The sequence below is a fragment of the Scyliorhinus canicula genome, chromosome 16 (assembly GCF_902713615.1).
Source record: "Scyliorhinus canicula chromosome 16, sScyCan1.1, whole genome shotgun sequence".
Lineage (NCBI taxonomy): Eukaryota > Metazoa > Chordata > Chondrichthyes > Carcharhiniformes > Scyliorhinidae > Scyliorhinus > Scyliorhinus canicula.
The window spans coordinates 85,403,374-85,421,605 of NC_052161.1; the positions used below are offsets into that span (position 1 = coordinate 85,403,374).

At 52.2% G+C, this 18,232-nt stretch overlaps 1 protein-coding gene across 2 annotated transcripts in view; it reads left to right on the top strand.

Annotated features, from left to right (window-relative positions):
* Positions 1 to 533: 533 nt before the first annotated feature.
* The window catches only part of ptpn6 (protein tyrosine phosphatase non-receptor type 6), a 108,847-nt gene continuing 91,148 nt past the window's right edge, over positions 534 to 18,232 (top strand). Inside the window, exon 1 of one of the 2 annotated variants that reach the window (XM_038822348.1) lies at positions 534 to 648. In XM_038822348.1, coding sequence (XP_038678276.1) covers positions 635 to 648 — 14 coding nt within the window. In that variant the 5' untranslated portion in view covers positions 534 to 634. Of the gene's footprint in view, positions 649 to 15,683; positions 16,022 to 18,232 lie in introns of those variants that run through there. The other variant, XM_038822350.1, reaches the window with a different exon arrangement.

Genomic DNA, 18,232 nt, shown 5'->3' on the forward strand with positions numbered 1-18,232 from the left:
TCAGTACTGAGGGAGTGCCGCACTGTCAGAGGGTCAGTACTGAGGGAAGCCCGCACTGTCAGAGGGTCAGTACTGAGGGAGTGCCGCACTGTCAGAGGGTCAGTACTGAGGGAGTGCCGCACTGTCAGAGGGTTTCTCTACCTGGTCTTTCAAGCTGATGTTCAATTCTCAACAACCGTCCCTTGATGGTCAAATGATCCGATCGCAAATGCATTGCAGCCCGTGGGATCTTGCAGTATGCAATCTGCTTGTTGCGTTTTCTACTCTCTCTCTCTGTTTCTTTCTCTCAGTGTCCCTCTCTCTTTCCCTGTCTCTCTCACTCTTGTCTCTCATGTATGGCTCTCTCTCTTTGTCCCTCCCCCACACTCCCTCGCTCTGATCAAAGTCCCCACTACGGAGATCCCACCCAGTAATTAAGCTTCCCGACTTCCTCCAACACCCTGATGTTATCTCGGTCTCCAAGGTGCGCTGACTCTCTCTCTCCCTCTCTCTCCCTCTCTCTCTTGTTCCGAGCCAGCCTCAGGGCAGACTGTAAAGCGGAAAATGTTTCTGCTTTCGACAAACCGGCCAGTCCAAGGGTCGAGCTGTGGGTGACAGCATCAGCCAGTTCAGCCCTCCCCAGCACGTACTGCCAATGTCGGGACGTAGGTACGTACCTGGGAGGGGTAGAGTGGGTGGGAGAGGGAGTCAAAACACTATGGATCAAAAACTATTTGATAAATTTCCAGTCTGTAACTCACTCCTGGGTATATGTTATTCTATATCTAACCCACCCTGAACCCTTCGATTAGATTCCAGTCTGTAACTCACTCCGGGTATCTGTTATTCTATATATAAACCACCCTGAACCCCTCGATTAGATACCAGTCTGTAACTCACTCCCGGGTATCTGTTATTCTATATATAAACCACCCTGAACCCCTCGATTAGATTCCAGTCTGTAACTCACTCCCGGGTATCTGTTATTCTATATATAAACCACCCTGAACCCCTCGATTAGATTCCAGTCTGTAACTCACTCCGGGTATCTGTTATTCTATATATAAACCACCCCAAACCCCTCGATTAGATTCCAGTCTGTAACTCACTCCCGGGTATCTGTTATTCTATATATAACCCATCCTGAACCCCTCGATTAGATTCCAGTCTGTAACTCACTCCGGGTATCTGTTATTCTATATATAAACCACCCTGAACCCCTCGATTAGATTCCAGTCTGTAACTCACTCCCGGTTATCTGTTATTCTATATATAAACCACCCTGAACCCCTCGATTAGATTCCAGTCTGTAACTCACTCCCGGGTATCTGTTAATCTATATATAAACCATCCTGATCCCCTCGATTAGATTCTAGTCTGTAACTCACTCCCGGGTATCTGTTATTCTATAGATAAACCACCCTGAACCCTCGATTAGATTCCAGTCTGTAACTCATTCCCAGGTAACTGTAATTCTATATATAAACCACCCTGAACCCCTCGATTAGAATCCAGTCTGTAACTGACTCCCGGGTATCTGTTATTCTATATATAAACCACCCTGAATCCCTCGATTAGATTCCAGTCTGTAACTGACTCCCGGGTATCTGTTACTCAATATATAAACCACCCTGAACCCCTCGATTATATTCCAGTCTGTAACTCATTCCCGTGTATCTGTTATTCTATATATAAACCACCCCGAACCCCTCGATTAGATTCCAGTCTGTAACTTACTCCCGGGTTTCTGTTATTCTATATATAAACCACCCTGAATCCCTCGATTAGATTCCAGTCTGTAACTCACTGAGGGTATCTGTTATTCTATATATAAACCACCCCAAACACCTCGATTAGATTACAGTCTGTAAATCACTCCCGGGTATCTGTTATTCTATATATAAACCACCCTGAACCCTTCGATTAGATTCCAGTCTGTAACTCACCCCCGGGTATCTGTTATTCTATATATAAACCACCCTGAACCCCTCGATTAGATTCCAGTCTGTAACTCTCTCCCGGGTATCTGTTATTCTATATATAAACCACCCTGAACCCCTCGATTAGATTCCAGTCTGTAACTCACTCCCGGGTATCTGTTATTCTATATATAAACCACCCTGAACCCCTCGATTAGATTCCAGTCTGTAACTCACTCCCGGGTATCTGTTATTCTATATATAAACCACCCTGAACCCCTCGATTAGATTCCAGTCTGTAACTCACTCCCGGGTATCTGTTATTCTATATATACACCACCCTGAACCCCTCGATTAGATTCCAGTCTGTAGCTCACTCCGGGTATCTGTTATTCTATATATAAACCACCCTGAACCCCTCGATTAGATTCCAGTCTGTAACTCACTCCCGGGTATCTGTTATTCTATATATAAACCACCCTGAACCCCTCGATTAGATTCCAGTCTGTAACTCACTCCCGGGTATCTGTTAATCTATATATAAACCATCCTGATCCCCTCGATTAGATTCTAGTCTGTAACTCACTCCCGGGTATCTGTTATTCTATAGATAAACCACCCTGAACCCTCGATTAGATTCCAGTCTGTAACTCATTCCCAGGTAACTGTAATTCTATATATAAACCACCCTGAACCCCTCGATTAGAATCCAGTCTGTAACTGACTCCCGGGTATCTGTTATTCTATATATAAACCACCCTGAATCCCTCGATTAGATTCCAGTCTGTAACTGACTCCCGGGTATCTGTTACTCAATATATAAACCACCCTGAACCCCTCGATTATATTCCAGTCTGTAACTCATTCCCGTGTATCTGTTATTCTACATATAAACCACCCTGAACCCCTCGATTAGATTCCAGTCTGTAACTTACTCCCGGGTTTCTGTTATTCTATATATAAACCACCCTGAATCCCTCGATTAGATTCCAGTCTGTAACTCACTCCGGGTATCTGTTATTCTATATATAAACCACCCCGAACACCTCGATTAGATTACAGTCTGTAAATCACTCCCGGGTATCTGTTATTCTATATATAAACCACCCTGAACCCCTCGATTAGATTCCAGTCTGTAACTCACTCCCGGGTATCTGTTATTCTATATATAAACCACCCTGAACCCCTCGATTAGATTCCAGTCTGTAACTCACTCCCGGGTATCTATTATTCTATATATAAACCACCCTGAACCCCTCGATTAGATTCCAATCTGTAACTCACTCCCGGGTATCTGTTATTCTATATATAAACCACCCTGAACCCCTCGATTAGATACCAGTCTGTAACTCACTCCCGGGTATCTGTTATTCTATATATAAACCACCCTGAACCCCTCGATTAGATTCCAGTCTGTAACTCACTCCCGGGTATCTGTTATTCTATATATACACCATCCTGAACCCCTCGATTAGATTCCAGTCTGTAACTCACTCCGGGTATCTGTTATTCTATATATAAACCACCCTGAACCCCTCGATTAGATTCCAGTCTGTAACTCACTTCCGGGTATCTGTTATTCTATATATAAACCACCCTGAACCCCTCGATTAGATTCCAGTCTGTAACTCACTCCCGGGTATCTGTTAATCTATATATAAACCATCCTGATTCCCTCGATTAGATTCTAGTCTGTAACTCACTCCGGGGTATCTGTTATTCTATAGATAAACCACCCTGAACCCTCGATTAGATTCCAGTCTGTAACTCATTCCCAGGTAACTGTAATTCTATATATAAACCACCCTGAACCCCTCGATTCGAATCCAGTCTGTAACTGACTCCCGGGTATCTGTTACTCAATATATAAACCACCCTGAACCCCTCGATTAGATTCCAGACTGTAACTCACTCCCGGGTATCTGTTATTCTATATATAAACCATTTCGAACCCCTTGATTAGATTCCAGTCTGTAACTCACTCCCGGGTATCTGTTATTCTATATATAAACCACCCTGAACCCCTCAATTAGATTCCAGTCTGTAACTCACTCCCGGGTATCTGTTATTCTATATATAAACCACCCCGAACACCTCGATTAGATTCCAGCCTGTAACTCACTCCTGGGTATCTGTTGTTGTGTATATAAACCACCCTGAACCCCTCGATTAGAATTCAGTCTGTAACTCACTCCCGGGTATCTGTTATTCTATATATAAACCACCCTGAACCCCTCGATTAGAATCCAGTCTGTAACTCACTCCCGGGTATCTGTTATTCTATATATAATCCACCCTGAACCCCTCTATTAGATTCCAGTCTGTAACTCACTCCCGGGTATCTGTTATTCTATATATAAACCATTCCGAACCCTCGATTAGATTCCATCTGTAACTCACTCCCGGGTATCTGTTATTCTATATATAACCCACCCTGAACCCCTCGATTAGATTCCAGACTGTAACTCACTCCCGGGTATCTGTTATTCTATATATAAACCATTCCGAACCCTCGATTAGATTCCATCTGTAACTCACTCCCGGGTATCTGTTATTCTATATATAACCCACCCTGAACCCCTCGATTAGATTCCAGTCTGTAACTCACTCCCGGGTATCTGTTATTCTATATATAAACCACCCTGAACCCCTCGATTACATTCAAGTCTGTAACTCAGCCTGTGGCCTCCCAACCATCTACAGAGGGAGAAAGAGGAAGACCTGGAAGGGGAGGAAGAGGAGAGGAAGGTTGATGTATTTGGACCTTTCTTTTTCATCTGCCAATTGTGCTGAGACGGGTGGGAGTGGGACGTGCGGGATTGTGTGACTCTTTTGCTGGGCCCCTCCCAGGCTGAAGACCCTATCCCTCACCCACCAAAGGTGTGGCTGCTCTGTTAAGACAGAGGCGGGAGTGGGACAAGGTGACATCCATCGCCTGTTTTGCTCGGCCCCGGCCGGGCTGAAAACCCTGTCCCCCCACCCACCAACCTTTTGGGATGGACGGCCCCCTAGCCTTTTCTCCATTGCACTTGGGTCACTGGCCCATCCTCTTATGCTGCCCCCAACCTCCTGTGCCTTCCTCCCCTCTCCTCCGTCAGTGGCTCTCCCCCTCACCGCCCCCCCCCCCCCCCCCCCCCTCCACCACGCTGACAGAGCTCCACTGACCCCTCGCTTTCTCCCTATCGTGCACCATACAGCCAAGACCTATCGGGTACACTGACCGGGGTGGTGGATGCGGGGCCTCCGCCGGTGGCAATGGCCTCTCAAGTCACCTAGGCAGGATGCGGCCTCTAAGACCCCACAGCTCCTATTGCCCCATCACATTTCAATTACTGACGCAAAGACCCGGGAGGGAGTGGTACGCCCTCCCCTCCCTGTCGATTGGGGCCTGCATTTGTGCAATGGCCATTTTAGCAACCTTCAATATGTACGGCAAAGCTGTGTTCTTCCGGAGAGCGGAGCCGGTAGTCCACGTCGTCCTGGAAAAGGGGCTCACGGTGGGCGGGATCTACTTGACGGTGGACCCACTGGAGGCCATTGCCGAGAGAGTTATTTTCTCTCATGTTCCATCCTCCATCCCCATGGAGCTCCACCTCATTCACCTCCATCTACTGGGGGAGGTACATTCTGGGGTGTTGCCACTCCCGTTCAGCCGGAGAGATGCCCCCCCCCCCTCAAACATGTCTTCTTCCGGCGCCAGGTCTTTGTTCGCCTGGCTGGTGAGGAACCTTTCGAGGGAGGCTTTGAGACCCCCTTCAGGGTGAAACCTACCACATCTTCTGGTCCGCGGATGGAGTGCGGTGCCACACCTGCAAGAAGGTGCCGCATGTTAGAATCAATTGCCCTGCCCCTAAGGCCGCCACGACCGCCAGGGCAGCCAAGGCTGGCACCACCGCCCCCTTCCTCTCAACTGATACCACCACTGCCCTCCCACAAGGAAAGATCATGTGAGCGGCTCCCGGGACCTGGGCTGGTGTCAAGGAGGCTGGAAAGCGTTCACAGGACCAGAGGGAGAGGAAAAAGGTCAAGATTGGGTCCGTCCCCGAAACGCTCAGTCCCGTAAACCTAATGCCCTTGATCACCGGCTTGGGGAATCATAGAATTTACAGTGCAGAAGGAGGCCATTCGGCCCATCGAGTCTGCACAAGCCCTTGGAAAGAGCACCCTACTCAAGCCCCACACCTCCACCCCATCCCCGTAACCCAATAACCCCACCTAACCGTTTTTTTTTTGCCAATCTCTGCCAATGGAGGTTTCCCTCACTCAGACCCCCCCCCCCCCGGGAAGAGGAGCCGCTCCTAGGAGGGGAGGGAAACAAACATCAACCCTCCCCAGTGCCAGGCGCATGATGCCCCTGCTCCTCCCCCTCGACCTTAAGCCCTGCCCCCCCAGGAGGACACAAACAAGGTAAGATAAACTGAAGGAGCCCCGAGGTATTTATTTTTAAAATGCCGGGGGTGGGGCAGCACGGTGGCGCAGTGAGTTAGCACTGCTGCCTCATGGCGCCGAGGTCCCAGGTTCGATCCCGGCCCTGGGTCACTGTCCGTGTGGAGTTTGCACATTCTCCCCGTGTTTGCGTGGGTCTCACCCCCACAACCCAAAGATGTGCAGAGTAGGTGGATTGGCCACGCTAAATTGCCCCTTAATTGGAAAAAATGAATTGGGTACTCTAAATTTATAAAAAGAAAAAGAAAAGAAAATGCCGGGGGTCTGCGGCAGCGACCTGACCCCTGGGTTACTGGCCGATGGTGGTGAGGAGGGATTCCCCCCCCCCCCCCCCCCCGACGATCCAACCTTCGACGCTGGACACCTCCGTTTCCTTCCCGGATCACTTTCCGGAGATTTTTGGTGACTTGGCGTCTGGGATGGAGTGGGGGTTTGAGCCACCCCCTCTCTCTTGGGCTCCAAGAGAAGCCTGAGAGGAACCTGTCTGTCGTTGACCCGAGGGGATGGGGTCGAGACAGACTTGGAGCTAGTTGCTGTGTCTGTGCCGTCTGCCACACTCGCTGTGGTGGGGAACTCGGACTCAGACACCGACTGACTGGAGAGGGGCGGCTGCTCAGTGGTAGGCACGGGGGAGGAGTTGGAGTCCATATGCAATGAGGCACTGATGTCCTCGTGCCCCCTACGCACGTTCCTCTGCCCCCTCCAAGCAAAGGATGGTGACGGCAGCACCTTACTCCTGCCATGGAGGTGAACATAGCCAGCCTCACTATCGACAGCAGTAGAGAGGTTCTACGCAAGGTCTGGAACCTCTCGTTCCTCCGGGACAGGAACTTTACTTCCTGCAAGAAACCCACACCGTTCTGGGAGACAAAACCACATGGCTCCTGGATTGGTGAGAGGGGGGCCTACATGAGTCACCTGGCCTCAAGTTTAGGCCGGGTGGCCATCTTGTTGGTCCCACATTTTCAGCCGGGATCTTGGGGGTCAAGGAGCCCGTGCCAGGCGGGTTGCTGCACCTGACGGTCCGCGAGGCGGGTAGGGGGGTGTGGTGCTTCACTTTATGAATGTCTACGTTCCCAAAGCTGACCGGCAGCAGACAAAGTTCACCTTGGCACCATTGCCACGGGTGAGTGCATCGTCCTGGGGGTGGATTTTAAACACAGAACCGTCTTGGTGCCCAGCGCTGGACGCTAGCGGTGATGTTAAGAAACCTGGACGTCTGGCGAACTCTCCATCCTGACTCCAGCGTCTTCACTTTTGTGAGGCCTGAGGTCGGAGTGTCCAGAATTGGCCGCCTCTACATTTCAAAGGCGTACCTGCCCCACGTCCCGACGGCCTCTGTGCAGCAGGTGCCGTGCTCGGAGCACCGTCTGCTGTGGGCGCGGCTCGCGCTCAGTCGCAGTCCGTGTACTGGCATTTATTTTTTTTATAAATTCAGAGTTCATTCATTTTTTACAATTAAGGGGCAATTTAACGTAACCAATCTACCTACCCTTCACATCTTTGGGCTGTGGGGGCGAAACCCACGCAGACACGGGGAGAATGTGCAAACTCCACACACAGACAGTGACCCAGAGCCGGGATCGAACCTGAGACCTTGGCGCCATGAGGCAGCAGTGCTAACCACTGCGTCACCGTGCTGCCCCATGTACTGGCATTTTAACAACCTGCTGTTGGAGGATGAGCGGTTCCTGGGGTCGTTTCGTCACTTCTGGGCCGGCTGGAGAAGGAAGCGGGGGGTCCGTCAGTAGTTCCGTTCGCTGCTGACCAAGTCCCTCGTCTCAGATCTGGACCTTCCACAGGACGGCACGGAGGGCAGAGGGAAAATCAAAGGCCTTATCAGCCTGGGGGAGCTGACCAGGGCCCTCGACAGCCTGTCCAGGGGCAAGACCCCCGGGTTAAAGAGGCTGACCGTGGAGTTCTTCAGGCCGTCCTGGGGAACAACTCCGCGGGGGCCCTGGAGGAGTCTCGTGGCTGAGGAGGTGTCTCTTTCGTGGTGCAGGGCCATAGTTACACTGCTGACCAAAATAGAGGATATCTGCCTGGATAAGAACTGGTGCTCGGTCTCCCTCCTCAGCACGGACTACAATATCTTCACCAAGGCAATGTGTTTGCTCCTTGGCATTGTGCTGGACCACATGATCCACCCTGACCAGACCTACATGGTCCCCAGCTGCACAATCCATTACAATATCCATCTGGCCCAGGACCTGGTCCATCATTCCCAGAGGGCTGGTCGGTCAAACGCCTTCCTGTCCCTTGACCAGGAAAAGGTGTTCAACAAGGCGGATCATGATGATTTACTATTTGCGTGGAGCCTTTCCTGCACCTCCTTCTGAGGAGGTTGTCAGGGCTGGTTCTGCGCTTGTCAGGCATTGGGGTGGTCCTCTCGGATAACGCTGATGACGTGCCCCTCATGTTCACTGACCCTGCTGATCTGCGGAGGATGCGAGAGTACCAGGCTGTGTACTCTGCCGCATCTTCTGCTAGAATCGACTGGTCCATGGTAAGTGGACCCCCTCCAGAGGAGCTCAGGCCTTTCACCTGGAGCACGACTAGTATCCTCGACTTGGGAGTCCATCTTTGCCCGGCCGAGGAATCCTGGCCGGCAAACTGGCAGGAGCTGGGGACCAAGGTCACCTCTCACCTGGGACGCTGGACAGGACTGCTCCGAGGGCTGTCCTACAGGGGTCGAGTTCCCATTATAAACCAGCTGATAGCCTCCATGTTGTCCATGCTGGTCACTTTGACCCCTCCTCTTGATTTTGTCCCAAGAGAATGTTTATCGAGTTCTTCTGGGACTGCAGTGGGATGCTGCTGAGGTTCCGAGTATCCCGCTTAGGGGCACGGCCTGAATTGTGACGTCCAGCTCCTGTTCGTAGATCTGAGGGTCTTCGTTACCCTCTGAAGGCGCTGCCCGTCTTTTACCAGGACCTACTCAAAGCCTGATCGCCTCGCACCGCAGCTCCCCTCCGTCAGGAGTGGTGGCTGTCGTCAGGGAGCCGCTGCTCAGGAATTCGCACCTCCACCAATACCATTTCGAGTGGCTGGCAGAGGAGCGAGTTGTGGCTGTCGGGGTGACCAGGATCGGGGATGTGCTGGGTGGCGGAGGAGTGGGCTGGATGATACTCCATGAGTTAGCTCAACGTGCGGCGGTAGATGTCCGGCACGCGGCCAATGCCATCCAAGATCTCAAAACGGTCATTCTCTGACCCGATGTCACTCGGGGGTCTGGAGGATGTGCAGGTGTGCAGTGGTATCCCGTCTGTGTGAACCCCTGCCCGGACGGAATTCCACATTGGCCCCAAGCCCTGATACCTCCCTCGGGGGCTGATGCCCCACAATCCTAGCCGCCTCACGGAAATGCCCTCCGTGCCTTTTCGTGGAGGGGTTTCCTGTACGGGCTGCTGCTGCACACCCTTCACCTCCTTACCCTTGCCCATCATCCGGACACGCCATGGTGTGCCTTGTTGCCGTCTGGTGGTGGAGGTGCCCACTTAAGGTCCCTCTACGGAGGACTCCTCCCCCTCAATCTTGGGGACCTGACGTGGAGGGTGTTCCACGCAACAGTGCCATGTGACTGTCGTTGGCATCAGTTCGCTGACTCCCCTGAAGCCGGCCTTTTTTGCGGCCTTGCACAGTCCGTGGACCATGATTCTGTGAAATGTTTTCGGCTGCGCTCCCTTTTTAGTTTCCAATCAATCATTTAACCAAAGTTTTGTTTGCACTTCAGTCCCACGTTCCTAATGTCCGGGCACCTGGTGCGGAGAGGGGCGGGCAAGGAGGAGGACCTCATTGTGAACCTCCTCCTGGGTCTGGAGAAACTCCCTATAAACAGGTCCAGGCAATAAACGGGCAATTGAGGGGGGTCATCCTGCCCGACTGCCTGCCCCGCCTCCGTCATTTCATGCACAACCTTTCGTGTTCGGTGGGCACCGCAGGGTCTGGCGTGCTTTACAGATCCATTTGACCACATTTTTGAGTTGAGTTTTTAAAGCCTCCATTGCTCTTTATTTTAGTTTGGGCTGTGCCCCTATTAGGGGTGACCCCTTTTTGCTTTCTCCTTTATTTTCTTTACTTTTGTTTACTTGGTTAGGCTTCATGTGTCTGTAGGTGGCCACAGACTGTACCTGCTGCTGGCTCCTGCTGGTAGCTGCCACTGCCTGGAGGCCGTGTGCTTGTTTGTTGCCACCACTTCTACTTCTGAGGTTCCCGGTGGTGGACTGCCCTGCGGCCGGAGCTGCAAGCGGACTTGACTGAGCACCTTGATGGAGGCACTGGAACAATACCTTTGACTTTCCGCAGGGAACTGCGTAGGGGGGAGTACTTGAGCAGTTTGCTGCGGACAGGCTGTTGCAGACTATTGAAGATTTTGCTCGGCTGCTGGCTGTTTATTGTCTGCTGTGCATTTGTGTTTCTTTGTCCAACTGCACTGTTGGAGCTTTGTGTTTATACCGATGGCGAATGTCAATTATTAGTTATTGTGATGTCAGGTTTTATCCTTTTTGATGATATTGACTGTTTAATAAACACAATGGGCGGGGTTCTCTCAGGCCACGCTGGGCCGGAGAATCGGCGGGCCGAGCGCGAATCGTGCGACGCCACCTCGACGCCGGTCCGCCAATTCTCCGGTGAACAGAGAATCGGCGCCATTGGCGCCGGCACGGTTGGCGAGGTGCCGGTCGGAGCGGACCCCCCCCCCCCCGGCGATTCTCCACCCAGGATTGGCAAAGTGGCCGCTAAAGAAATCTGACTCCCGCCGGCCACGCGTGGTCTTACCCGGCGGGATCTCACCGCGCACACTTTTGGGGGCAGCCTGGTGGGGGGGTCCGACCCCAGGGGGGGCCTCCGCTTTGGCCTGGCCCGCGATGGGGGCCTACCGATCAGCCGGCCGGCCTCTCGGGCTGGGGCCTCTTTTGCTTCACTCTGGCGCCCAACGGCATGTCGTGTCGGGGCCGGCGCGGAGAAGGAATCCACCGCGCAGGCGTGCAATCGTGCCGGTCACAGCTCACATGCACAGACCCGCGGCGCACATTTGAGGCTGGTATTGGCAGCTGGAGCGCCGTCGGTCGTTCCAGTGCCGTGCTGGCCTCCTGAAGGGCTCAGAATCGCTGCTCCTGGGGCCTGTTGACGGGGTCGTCGTGAAACACAATGACGTTTACGACGACGTCAACACTTAGCCTCAGGATCAGAGAATCCCGTCCAATATTCCCAAGTGGATTCCCGTAGGTGGGTGGGCCATGTAGCCTATGGGAGTTATTGCCCAGCATCCCAATCAGATCGTGATGCCTGAACACTGCGGAAGCCAACACCACACCCCCAACAGCCAACATCCGAACACCCAGGGGCTGGGCCCCAGCAACAGGGACATTTTGGTGACCATAGGGTGGATGTGTGCACTGGGGAGTGAACCAGCTCCTGGTCCAGGTAACATTACGTGCGGGTGTCCAGGGCACAGGGTGTGGGTCCCAGTGACCAGGCCCCCCCCCCACGCTGCGGCCGGTTGTGCATGCATGGGGCGTGATGGATGGGGGGTGGGTGGGTGGTGGGTAAAGGGGGGCACTGGAGGGTCCGGGTGGAGGACACCGCTGGTTGTTAGTCTCACGCCCCCTCCCAATTCCTTGCAGGTATTACACGGCATGGATGATATCTTGGACCCCGTGGAGGCTGCCCTCATGGTACTGCTGGCAGGCCAGGCAGCCAGACCTGGCATCAGCATCGACAGAGGCTTGAGGCGGCGCCCATGTACAAGGCCCCACACCATGAAAACCTGGCTGACCATCAGGCCAGAGCGGGTCCCAGAGGAGGAGTCCAGCGACGGCCCAGAGTGTACAGGTGTCACTGGTCTTTCGAACAGATGATGGACAGCATGTGCCGCAGGAAGCTCCACCTCAACAGGGGACAGTACAGCACCTTGCGGACTTTGCGCCACGTGGAGGAGGAGGGTACCTGCTCCCGGTGGCCGTCAAGGTCACCACAACCCTGAGCTTTTGCATTGCGGGATCATTCCAGGGTACCTCCCAGGCTACAGCCCACAAGTGCATCCGTGAAGTCACGGACGCCCTGTTTTCCCAGGCAGCGAGCTATATAAATTTTGACATGGACCAGGCCCAACACGATGCCCGGGCAGCTGGATTCTCTGCCATTGACGGGTTGCCCCTGGTCCAGGGGCTAATAGATGGCACACATGTTGCCCTGCGCTCACTGGGCTGTCTGGGAGTGCCCTACATCAACAGGAAGGGTTCTACACCCAGAACAGTGGGCAGCACGGTAGCATTGTGGATAGCACAATCACTTCACAGCTCCAGGGTCCCAGGTTCGATTCTGGCTTGAGTCTGCACATCCTCCCCGTGTGTGCGTGGGTTTCCTCCGGGTGCTCCGGTTTCCTCCCATAGTCCAAAGATGTGCAGGTTAGGTGGATTGGCCATGATAAATTGACCTTAGTGTCCAAAATTGCCCTTAGTGTTGGGTGGGGTTGCTGGGTTATGGGGATGGGGTGGAGGTGTTGACCTTGGGTAGGGTGCTCTTTCCAAGAGCCAGTGCAGACTCGATGGGCCGAATGGCCTCCTTCTGCACTGTAAATTCTATGAATTCTATGAAACAGCTCATGTGTGACCAACACATGAAGATCATACACGCTTCCCGGGGAGTGTGCAAAACGGCTACATCCTGGGGCAGTCGGTCAACCCAGCCTCTTTGAGGACCACCCTAGGATGGCCTGCTGGCTCCTGGGAGATAAGGGGTACCTGATGCGGACCTGGCTAATGATGCCATATTGAGGTCAGTGATGAAGAGGAGACCCAGTACGACGGGGCCCATGTGGCCTCCCGGGCTATGATTGAGCGGTGCATCGGACTCCTCAAGATGTGGTTCCGATGCCTCAACCACTCTGATGGTGCCCCTGCAGTACACCCCCCGAGGGTCGCCCAATTTGTGGTGGTCTGCTGTGTCTTCCACAACCTGGCATAGCAGCAGGGCGCGTGCTGCAGGTGGAGGGGGAGGAAGATGTGTCCACGGACGAGCTCAGGGATAAACTGAAGGACCAGCCGGAAGCTGGAGGACACGCGGGAGCAGTGAGGGTCCAGAAAGCCCAGAGGGCCAGGGAGGCCCTCATCATCGCCCGTCTCACATCGGGCGTGGCCTCATCCGTCATTGCCCCTTTCCCCAACACCCCCCTATCCACCCTCCTCCCCCCATCAATAAGCCTTGCCCCCCCGCCATTCCACCCCCACCCCCCACCCCCAGCTAACCACCATTCCCCCTCCCCCCCCCCCCCCCCCCCCCACCCCAACCCCAGGGTCTGCGCCACATCACCCCCGGGTGCTGGGACTATCGGCACTGTCAGCAGGTCACTGTCGAGGGCAGGGGGGTGATGATAACCCGCAGAGAGCTGGGCGCTGGAGCTCCTCAATCTCTGCCATAGTCTGACCCCTGTCTGTCTGCTGAGTGCTCGCTCACACCCATCACCTGCACGCGGTGTGCCGGGAGTGGGGAGGGGGAGTCACATCCAGGACCTCCGTGTCCGGGGAGATGGGCATGGGATTGGTGCTTGGCCCGCATTGTGGAAGTAAGTGCCAGAGGAGTCATATTGGTAGAGCTGAACAATTTAAAATAATTTACAAGTCTCCCCTACTGCCCCAATGTTGCCGCCCCTATGGGAGGATCCCAGGCTCGCCACCTTAGCAGTGTTGGCCTCAGTGCCACTCATTGCTGGCACCATCGCATACGTCCGTAGTCCCTGGGACTCCCCCAATTGGCGATGGACCTATTAGAGTATCGCAATAGCAACGGGCAGCTCAGGCAGTTCCCACTTGCTACCACACTTAAAAGCCTTTTGGTTAAATTGCACCAGCCATACATAAAACACTCCGAGCATCTCGATTAGATTCCAGTCCGTAACTCTCTTCCAGGTATCTGATATTCTACAATTAATACACCCTGAACTCCTCAATTAGATTCCAGTCTGTAACTCACTCCCGGGCTATCTGTTATTCCATAGATAAACCCCCCTGAACCCCTCGATTAGATTCCAGTCTGTAACTCACTCCGGTATCTGTTATTCTATATATAAACCCCCCTGAACACCTCGATTAGATTCCAGTCTGTAACTCACTCCCGGGTCTCTGTTATTCTACATACAAACCACCCTGAACCGCTCGATTAGATTCCAGTCTGTAACTCACTCCCGGGTTTCTGTTATTCTATATATAAACCACCCCAAACTCCTCGATTAGATTCCAGTCTGTAACACACTCCCGGGTTTCTGTTATTCTATATATAAACCACCCTGAACCCCTCGATTAGATTCCAGTCTGTAACACACTCCCGGGTATCTGTTATTCTGTATATACACCATCCTGAACCCCTCGATTAGATTCCAGTCTGTAACTCACTCCCGGGTATCTGTTATTCTATATATAAACCACCCCGAACACCTCGATTAGATTCCAGTCTGTAACTCACTCCTGGGTATCTGTTATTCTATATATAAACCACCCGGAACCCCTCGATTAGATTCCAGTCTGTAACTCACTCCCGGGTATCTATTATTCAATATATAAACCACCCCGAACCCCTCGATCCGATTCCATTCTGTAACTCACTCCCGGGTATCTGTTATTCTATATATAAACCACCCGGAACCCCTCGATTAGATTTCAGTCTGTAACTCACTCCCGGGTATCTGTTATTCTATATATAAACCACCCCGAACCCCTCGATCAGATTCCATTCTATAACTCACCCACGGGTATTTGTTATTCTATATATAAACTGCCCTGAACCCCTCGATTAGATTCCAGTCTGTAACTCACTCTCGGGTATCTGTTATTCTATATATAAACCACCCTGAACCCCTCGATTAGATTCCAGTCTGTAACTCACTCCCGGGTATCTGTTATTCTTCAGATAAACCACCCCGAACCCCTCGCTTATATTCCAGTCTGTAACTTACTCCCGGGTATCTGTTATTCTATATATAAACCACCCCGAACCCCTCGGTTAGATTCCAGTCTGTAACTCACTCCCGGGTATCTGTTATTCTATATATAAACCACCCTGAACCCTTCGATTAGATTCCAGTCTGTAACTCACTCCCGGGTATCTGTTATTCTATATATAAACCATCCTGAATCCCTCGGTTAGATTCCAGTCTGTAACTCTCTCCCGGGGATCTACCATTTTATATATGAACCCCCTCCCCACCTCCAGTTGAACCCACGGGGCTGACTGCCTGCCCATTTGTTCCTCCCAGGCCTGTGACTTCCTCCTTTTCTGCGGCTACAATTTCTGCAACTCTTTTCGCTCTCTCGCTCTATCTCTCTCTCTCTCTGTGCTTCCCTCTCCCTCACCCCAAGCAGCTTGCTTCACCATTACGCGGCCCAGAAGTCACATCTCTGGGCACGTAACCACAAAGCGAGAGAGAGAGAGAGAGCGAAAGAGCGAGATACTGCATCACACGCGAAAGATATATAGCGAGTGAGAGATAGAGAGAGAGAGAGGTCGTGGCGAGATGTGGTGAATGTGTGACAGCGAACACGGGCCAGTGCGGAAGAAAGTGAACAAGAGTCTTGCAGAGGGGAGGCAGACATCAGGTGTCCGTCATTATTGTAGGCCTCACAATCGACCCTTTCCTGTTCCTCGGCACCAGCGAGGTGGTCTGACTGCGAGATGGTCCGGTAAGTCCCCCTCACTGTGTCTCCGTCTGTATGCCAGGCTGACGCACTCAGAGTGCAGGGGTATGGCCAAGGTTCCTGTGCACAATAACGGGTGGAATTTCAACATATCCTCCCCAAAGGCCGGAATCCCCAGGGATCTCCTCACTTTAGGGGACAGCAGTCCCTTTTGTGATTTCTGTATCTGTCCTGGGAGCGTTTGATGGGGACAGTGTAGAGGGAGCTTTACTCTGTATCTAACCCTGTGCTGTATCTGTCCTGGGAGTGTTTTATGGGGTCAGTGTAGAGGGAGCTTTACTCTGTATCTAACCCTGTGCTGTACCTGTCCTGGGAGTGTTTTATGGGGTCAGTGTAGAGGGAGCTTTACTCTGTATCTAACCCCGTGCTGTACCTGTCCTGGGAGTGTTTGATGGGGACAGTGTAGAGGGAGCTTTACTCTGTATCTAACCCCGTGCTGTATCTGTCCTGGGAGTGTTTGATGGGGACAGTGTAGAGGGAGCTTTACTCTGTATCTAACCCCGTGCTGTACCTGTCCTGGGTGTGTTTGATGGGGACAGTGTAGAGGGAGCTTTACTCTGTATCTAACCCCGTGCTGTACCTGTCCTGGGGTGTTTGATGGAGACAGTGTAGAGGGAGCTTTACTCTGTATCTAACCCTGTGCTGTACCTGTCCTGGGGTGTTTGATGGAGACAGTGTAGAGGGAGCTTTACTCTGTATCTAACCCCGTGCTGTACCTGTCCTGGGGTGTTTGATGGAGACAGTGTAGATGGGGCTTTTCTCTGCACCTCCCCTGATGCTGTACATTTCCTGCGAGTGTTTGATGGGGACGGTATGGAGGGTTGATTGTTTTCCTCGGGCAAGTCTCTGTGTTTGGGATACTTCACTCAGTTAGAAACCTGGGTGACAGAGAGTAGATGAGCCTCGTGCACCCTGTGTAATGAACCTGCTGGATTTTTTTTAATAAGAGAGGATCGATGAGGGTAATGTTATCGATGTGCTGTACACGGGTTGCAAATGACATTTCGATGCAGTGCTGCACAATAAACTTGTGAGAAATGTTATCGTTCCTGGAATAAAAGAGGCAGGTGCAAGATGGATACGGATTTGAAATGAAATGAAAATTGCTTATTTTCACAAGTAGGCTTCAATGAAGTTACTGTGAAAAGCCCCTAGTCACCACATTCCGGTGCCTGTTCGGGGAGGCTGGTACGGGAATTGAACCATGCTGCTGGCCTGCCTTGGTCTGCTTTCAAAGCCAGCTCTTTAGCCCTGTGCTAAACCAGCCCCTAATTGAGTGGCTGGAGCCAGAGAGCAATGGTTAATGGATGTTATTTTTTCAGTCTGGAGCGGGATTTGTAGTGGTGTTCCCCAGGGGTCAGTGTTTGCTCTTTCCGATATATATACATATAATAACAACCTAGAACTTGGTCCACTGGGCACAGCTTCAAATTTGCAGGTGACACAAAACTTGGAAGCTTTGCAGGCAGTGAGGAGGACGATGTAGGACTTCAAAAAGGACACAGTCAAGTTGGTGAATTGAGCGGGCAGGTGGCAGACGAAGGTCAATGCGGGGAAATGTGAAGCAATTCATTTTGCGGGAAGTCATAAGAAGGAACAGAAGATACGGAGAGACAGATAGAGAGACAGAGAGAGATAGGAACAGAGAGAGGTTGAGATAGAGAGTTAGACTCAGAGACAGAGAGAGAGTGAGAGAGTGAGACAGAGTGAAAGAGAGGGACAGAGAATTATAAAATCATAGAATCATAGGATTTACGATGCAGAAGGAGGACATTCGGCCCATTGAGTCTACACCAGCCCATTAATGAGCGCCCTACTTTTATTTATAAATTCAGAGTACCCAATTAATTTTTCCAATTCAGGGGAAATTTAGCCTGGCCAATCCACCTACCCTGCATATCTTTGGGTTGTGGGGCAAAACCCACGCAAACACAGGGAGAATGTGCAAACTCCACACAGAGCTGGGATCGAACCTGTGACCGCGGTACCGTGAGGCAGCAGGGCTAACCACTGCGCCACCGTGCTGCCCTCTGCGCACCCTACTTAGGTGCACACCTCCGCCCTATCCCCGTGACTAGTAACCCCACCTAACCTTTGGACACTAAGGGGTAATTTAGCACGGCCAATCCACCTAACGCGCACACCTTTGGACTGTGGGAGAAAACCGGAGCCCCCAGAGGAAACCCACGCAGACAC